Genomic DNA, 6944 nt, shown 5'->3' on the forward strand with positions numbered 1-6944 from the left:
ACACACAATTTGTTAATGAAACTTTTAATATTTTTTCCCATTGATTTTTTTTAGAGAGAGAGGAAGGCAGAGAGAGAGAGAAAACATCCATGTGACAGAGTAACACTAATCTGCTGCTTTCTGCACACCCGCTACTGGGGATCGAGCCCACAACCCAAGTATGTGCTCTGACTGGGAATCAAACGGTGACCTTTTGGTGCATGTGATGACTCTCAACCAACTGAGCCATACCAGCCAAGGCTGGCTGGAATATTTAATAACATTCTCACTTTGATGTAATGTATCATAGTTACATAGTTACTCAGAACAGGGATTTAAAAAAATTTCAATTTAACTTTGGGATCACTAAATTCCCTGATATTCTGTGTAAAGTTTGAGGATATTGAGACATGTATTTTTTTTCTGGCAGGGACTCTATAGCTTTTAAAACATTTTCAAAGGAGTCTGTGATTTCTAAAGGGGTAAGAAGTTCTGCCTTAGAAGTACAGGAGTGGTATGAATTGGGGTTCAAAGATGATGGTTTGAGTCAACCTCTGCAACTTAGAAAGAGAACCAAGTCACTTGATCACTAAGAGACTTAGTTTTGTCACCTGTAGACTCAGCTTTGGATATCTCACTCTATGAACCCACTTAGATAAACCAAGCTATTGGCCTCATGGAGAACCAAGGCTTGGGTGAGGCTGCTCCAAGTCATAGTGTGAAAGTGGCACTTAACACAGGGCAGATCGGCACTAGTGTGACCAACACTTACCTGGAGCTTAGAAATAATTTCATTTTTGGTCACATTCACAAGGTTCATATCTTCCACTGCAAAGGCCGGGAAAGAAATAATAGAAAGAAGTCCAGCATCAATCTCTTTAGACGTCGATGCTCTTGGCAGCATGGAGAACAGAATAGACTGAATGAAAAACAGAGGTGGATTTAACCTGTGATGTACTAATAGTTATGTACAGTATCTAGAGATCATGACCTTTGCCCCAAAGGAACATTCAAATAATTAGAGCTTTGTCCTACCAATATGACCCTGATGGGCAACCTTGCCCACCCAACCAATGGTTCCTGTTCCTTGGGAGAGAATAAGGAGTCGGGGGGAGTGCGGTACTGCCTGGAGACCATGCTGAGAACTCCTTGTCTCCCTTCCTTTGTGACTTCTGTAGACTTTGCTGGGCCTTCAGGACATGCAGGGGAGGAACTAGGGGCTACCTGTATCAGCAGGTTAGGATGTCCTGATGGTGAAGAAAAAGACAGAGAAGAACACACATACAGAGCCACTATAGAGAAATGTCTGGCTTCTATGGAATGTGGCCAGTTGGACTGGGTGACTGAGAAACCACTTAGAGAAAAAGTCAAATCCAGAAGACCACAAGAACACTCAGGCAAAATGGTAACAACAGAATTTAGTTTAGTCCTAGAGAGAGTGGGTTACTTAGCGGCACTATAATATGGCCTCAAGTATAAGGTGGTTGGATTAGGCATTGTAAAATAAAGGAAGTTGAGATTATAAGGAACAGTTTGGGAAGAGAAAAAGCTAATCCTGAGATTTAACATGTACAGACATGGGGCTAGAGTAGACCCTTGAAAACATAAGCTTATTAAATCTTCCATATGAAGAAGGAATTCAGGTACTACATCCAATTCACACTTGAGGACTCTTAAGTCTCTAAGTACAAAGACTCAGTCTAAAGGAATGCAGCTAGTATGCGACAGATCTAGGATTTCCACCCAGGACCAGCTGGCTACAAAGCTCACACAATTTCCACTAGACTACACATTTATTAAGATGCACACCAGCTTGACTCTATTAAACCATACTTCAAGAAATCACAGATTTCCCACTAACAAATATTTAATGGGGGGAAATGGAGTGAGCTGGACAGTAGGATAAAAATGGGGGTGAACCTTCAGCTTCAGAGTAAAACTTCATTTTTATAACCAACTGAACCCCCACCCTCCACCCCCCACCCCAAGCTTGGTTCTTTAACTAGTTATTCTTCCCTAGGCTCTCTCTGCCTGGAAACATACACTCCAAGTTTTATGTATCTGACTCCCATAGCCCTAGCACACAGTGGGCCCTCATTAAATAAGAGTTTGGTGATTGACCAGTAGTTGGTGACCTACTAACTGCCTAATGGAGTTCCCCAATCTTCACAAAATCACTCCTTTCCCTAATTTTTATTTCATGAAGGTTCTACTACTTTGCCATTTCTCCCATCTCATCTCTCCACTATTACCCATTCTGCCCATCTCCTCTTCCGTCCCCAAGTGAACTAGTACTTGCTAGTCATTCAATTTGGGGGCATCATTCAATAAACCTGAGAGAAAACCACCTGTGTTCTCAAAACAAATAAAACAGATGTTGCCTTCTGCAAAACAAGGTGTCTTGATTGCTGACTCCATATATATAATATTGTTGTGTCTTATGTTTGCATGGTACTTTCTGGCTTACAAAATACTCTGACAAATTAAGTTGATTTACTCTTATCCTTAGGACCACCTTGTGCAGCAGGTGGGAAAGGGCCCAATATGCCCACTGTATGAATGAGGGAACTAAAGCTTGAAGAAGCCAAGTACCACCAAGCTAGAAAGGTAAGGAAAACTGGAGCCTAGGTCTTCCCTTCATGAGTCTCCTATCCAGCTCTCTGGAATGTGAGAGGCTGAGCTGTTACCTGGCAGTGTTCAACCTCATCAGGCAGGACATGGATCACTGACTTGCGTCCTCCATGGGCTCCAAAAAGATCCAGTTCATCAATTGCTTCAAGTGCTGCCTACAAACACAGGTCTGAATTACTTTTCCTTTCTAGTGAACATGCACTCCCATATCTGATACTCCTTTTTCATTAAGCAATCTAGTATACGTGTTTTCCCAAAGGTGATGAAACATTATCTTTAAAATCCAGCTAAAGAGTCCTATCCTTATTTTCAGTAGATCAGAGCAGGAGAAAATAAAAGTATTTCCCCAAATGAAATTATTATACAAAAATTAAATATTAACAAATTAATAACCGTGTGTGTGTGTGTGTGTGCACTAAATTCATGGTTGGCTTTTCTTTCTCCTATTTTAGTGATTAACTCCTAACATTAGCGTATCTGGCACTTGAGAAAGTTAATTCTTTTAGTACTAAGTATGTTGTCTGTCAGTTGACCTTAACAGAGAATATTTTTTACTTTTAGTATTTATTTTTTCTTTCTTTATTATGAAATTTTTTTTCACTTGCAGTTTGCATTCAATATTATTCTTTATTAGTTTCAGGTATACAGCATAGTGGTTAGCTAATCATATACTTTACAAGTGTCCCCCACCCCCCCCCCGATATTTCCAGTACTCACTGGCACCATACATAGTTATTACAATATTATTGACTATATTCTCTATGCTGTACTTTACATCCCCATGACTATTTTGTAACTACCAATCTACTTCTCAATTCCTTCACCTTTTTAACTCATCCCCCTAACCCCCCTCCAATCTGGCAATCATCAGTCTGTTCTCTTAACAGAGCCTATTTATTGTTGCTTTCACAATTCTAGCTCTGGAGTCTTTCCAAAAGTACACTTGGGCATTGAGGAGTAAGAGAGGAAAGCATGCTAAATGTCTAGGACAAGAGATGAAAACTGGTAGCCTGAATCTGCCCCACAGGTATATTCTGTTTTGACCTAAGTAAGTTTTTTAAATGATTTTGAACTGGAATACTTTTAGAGAATGTTCTCAGTATCCCCAGTACCCCCCAATATTTTTCTATCTGGCCAACTTCACATGTTTTTATTTCACTTGCCTGACGCTATAGACTTTTGAACTTGTCAGCCCTGCCCTACAAAGTGGTCATGTTCTTCAGCCCTCTTTATGACCCAGAAAAGAAGACTGAAGGTCTACATCCAGCTTCCTAGACAACAGTAAGAGATTAGACCCGTGGTTGATAACAATGGACAATGAGGAGGGAGTGCCCTTATTTTCAAGCACATGCAGATTTCAGTGCAGGAAACCTACATTCTTTACCTATAATTTCAGTTGGCTGGGTACACGTGCCACTTGAATTTCATACTTGCTGTTGACTTTTGAAAAATATACTAATCAGATTAAGTTCATACTTCTAATGAGAACCAAGTCAAAGCAGTAAAAACGCACAGAAGGAAGAACAAGGAGGATGAGCCGTCACCTTGGCCATTCCTACAGAGCTTGCATTCAATTCCGGAATGCCCTGATTAGTCTTATCGCCACGTTCCCACATTCCATAATCCTGCAGGAGAAAAAGGCAGTAATCAGAGCAGGAAAAAGAGGAACATGAGAAGTGCTATGGAAAAATGATTCCTTTATGTTACTGCAAGCATAATGGAACATGAATATCTCTTCTCCAAGACCACCAAATTCATGGTTTTACACACTCAGGCTGTGTTTTTCCTCGATTTCAGTTCATTTGACCTTTGTGCAGAGTTTTAGAAGTAAATACTCAGGTGGAACCAAAAATGCATGCAAAAGTGCTCTCAATTTTCTTATTCCTAAAAATTATTAATTTGTGAGAAACTCTTGATTTGTAGAAAACAAAATATTTTATTTATCTTAAAATCAAATAAAATGCTGCCCCTCAATTTAGCTAATTCCTTTGAACTTATATTAAATTATAAGATGGAATAAAGAAACTTCAACAAATGGGTTAGAAATAGTTGAAGCCAACCAAACCATTTAAAATAATTTAATATCTTTTTCTAGCATTACCTCTTGGGGGAAGAAATGCTCAGCAAGTAACAGGAGCCCAAGTCAACACGAAGGCACAGCATATTGAACTTTCCTGGTATTTTAAACTGGTTAATATGAATTGGCTCAGATCACTCCGTCCACATAGAGGACTTGATACATGCATATCTATAATAATTCATACTTTCTCTTAAGAAACCTAAGCACAGGATACTGTTTTGAAATAATGCTATGTGCACTATTGAAAGATTACAACCCAACAAGAACAGGACCAACGCCAACATTTCAGTATTTATTATTTGGTCTCTAAAGATGAACATTTTCAAAATGTGAAAATTTCAACTTAGACACACCAGAGTGACTTTAGACTCTTTGCCTTGGAGCTAGGACCCTAGGACTCCTTCTTTCAGTATCCCTCACATCTGGGCCTTTCCATGTTCCAGCCCATCTTCACTCCAACTCAAAAATTGCTTTGATCAGCTCACTCCCTGCTAAAGTGACAAACTATTTATATGACCCTAATGGATCCTTTTCAAATCTCTCTCTCTGGATGGCCACACCTCCATTATTTGGCCTCTCCACCTCACACCCCCCCACACACACCGCACACCCACAAACTATTTTCTATCACTGTCTAACACTCAACTTTCACCCTAAGTCTACTCCTTCACTCTGTACCCCTTTTTCCCAAGCATCTTCCCAAATACACACACTCAGAGCCTGTCCTTGCCTCTATGACTGCTCATGCTATTCCCTCACCGCAAACACCCCTTTTCCTCCTTCTGCTTATCTAACTCTACTCATCCTCCAAGGTCCAACTAAAGTCCCACTTTTAACATGAAGATTTCTCAAGTTTTTTTAGACCAGGATTTGTCAACCTCGGCACTATTGATATTTGGGGCCAGATCATTCTTTGTTGTGGGGCTGTCCTGTGCACTGTAGGATGCTCAGCATAGTCCCTGGACACCACCCTCTAGATGTAAGTAGCACGCTCCCCAGTATTACAACCAAAAATGTTTCAAGACATTGTCCAATGTCCTCTGGGAGGGGAAGATTGCCCCTGATTGAAAGTTACTGCTTTAGACCTGGGGGTAGTAAACTATAGCCCTTGGACCAAATCTAGTTTGCCACCTGATTTTGTAAATAAAGTATATTTGAGACACAGCCATGCTCATGTGTTTATGTGTTGTCTATGGATACTTTGGTGCTACCATGGCAAAGTTGAGTTGTAGCAAAAGAGACCATAGGGACCACAAAGCTGAAAATATTTACTCTTTGGCCCTTTGCATATGTTTGCTGACCCTTGCTTTAAACAATAGTGGCTTTCTTTTTCAAACCAAACTCTACACTTTCCTTATCACCGTTATAGTCAACCCTGGAGGAGCTGGGGTTCATGCACATTTGTACCTGCACACACCTGGTCTGGGGCACACATCTGGCTCTGGCCCCTCTACCTGTGGGCTGTTTGGGGTGATCACCTTGGCATAGCAGCTCCCACTGAGGTGCTGCTTCTGCTGCCCTTAATCCCGAGTCAGACCAGCCTATGTATATGCCACATGAACTCTGCAATTGTGTCCCAGGACAAAAATGTGCACTTTGTGTGTGGAGGTGACATAATCTTACACCTCTAATCATGCTAAATTTCTGGTCAGCCCCAAATAGCCTGGCTCTCAGAGAACCATATGATTTTTTATTCTTTTTGACAACTGAAAACACTACCAGGGTTTATACTTACAGCAACTTTATATGCAGCTTCTATATAAAAAACAAGATTCTGTATGAAGGCAACCTCATCGAGGGTGAAAATAATACGTAAACCTAGTAAAGAAGAGCAAACAATGAAATTATGAAGTTATGTTGTAAAGGGAGCTGCCAATTACAAATATCACACTAGAAAATGAATCCTTTTGCCCCATTTTCATTTTTCTTTTTTTTTTACTTTTATTGATTGTTCAGAGAGAAAGGAAAAGGGAGAGAGAGATAGAAACATCAATGATGAGAGAGGATCATTGATTGGCTGCCTCCTGCACGCCCCCTCCTGGGGATCGAGCCCACAACCCAGGCATGTGCCCTTGACCGGAATTGAACCCAGGACCCTTCAGTCTGCAGGTGACACTCTATCCACTGAGCCAAACCGACTAGGGCCCCATTTTCATTTTTCTTACTAGAGCATCAAAAATTAAGTCTAAAGTAAATTTTAACACGATGTCTAATAGCAGAAAGAGGAAGGAAGGAAGGAAGGAAGGAAGGAAGG

General features: G+C 40.6%; 1 protein-coding gene across 5 annotated transcripts in view; it reads right to left on the minus strand.

Annotated features, from left to right (window-relative positions):
• Nucleotides 1-6944, minus strand: part of PHKA2 (phosphorylase kinase, alpha 2 (liver)) — a 60544-nt gene that overhangs the window by 34714 nt on the left and 18886 nt on the right. For 4 of the 5 annotated variants that reach the window (XM_005870942.2, XM_005870941.2, XM_005870940.2 and 1 more), the window contains exons 6-9: nt 6426-6508; nt 4155-4235; nt 2667-2765; nt 752-898 (exon numbers count right to left, since the gene is read on the minus strand). In XM_005870942.2, the coding sequence (XP_005871004.1) occupies nt 752-898; nt 2667-2765; nt 4155-4235; nt 6426-6508 (410 nt within the window). Of the gene's footprint in view, nt 1-751; nt 899-2666; nt 2766-3994; nt 4065-4154; nt 4236-6425; nt 6509-6944 lie in introns of those variants that run through there. The other variant, XM_014543453.1, reaches the window with a different exon arrangement.

Source organism: Myotis brandtii, unplaced genomic scaffold (assembly GCF_000412655.1).
Source record: "Myotis brandtii unplaced genomic scaffold, ASM41265v1 scaffold326, whole genome shotgun sequence".
Taxonomy (NCBI): Eukaryota; Metazoa; Chordata; class Mammalia; order Chiroptera; family Vespertilionidae; genus Myotis; species Myotis brandtii.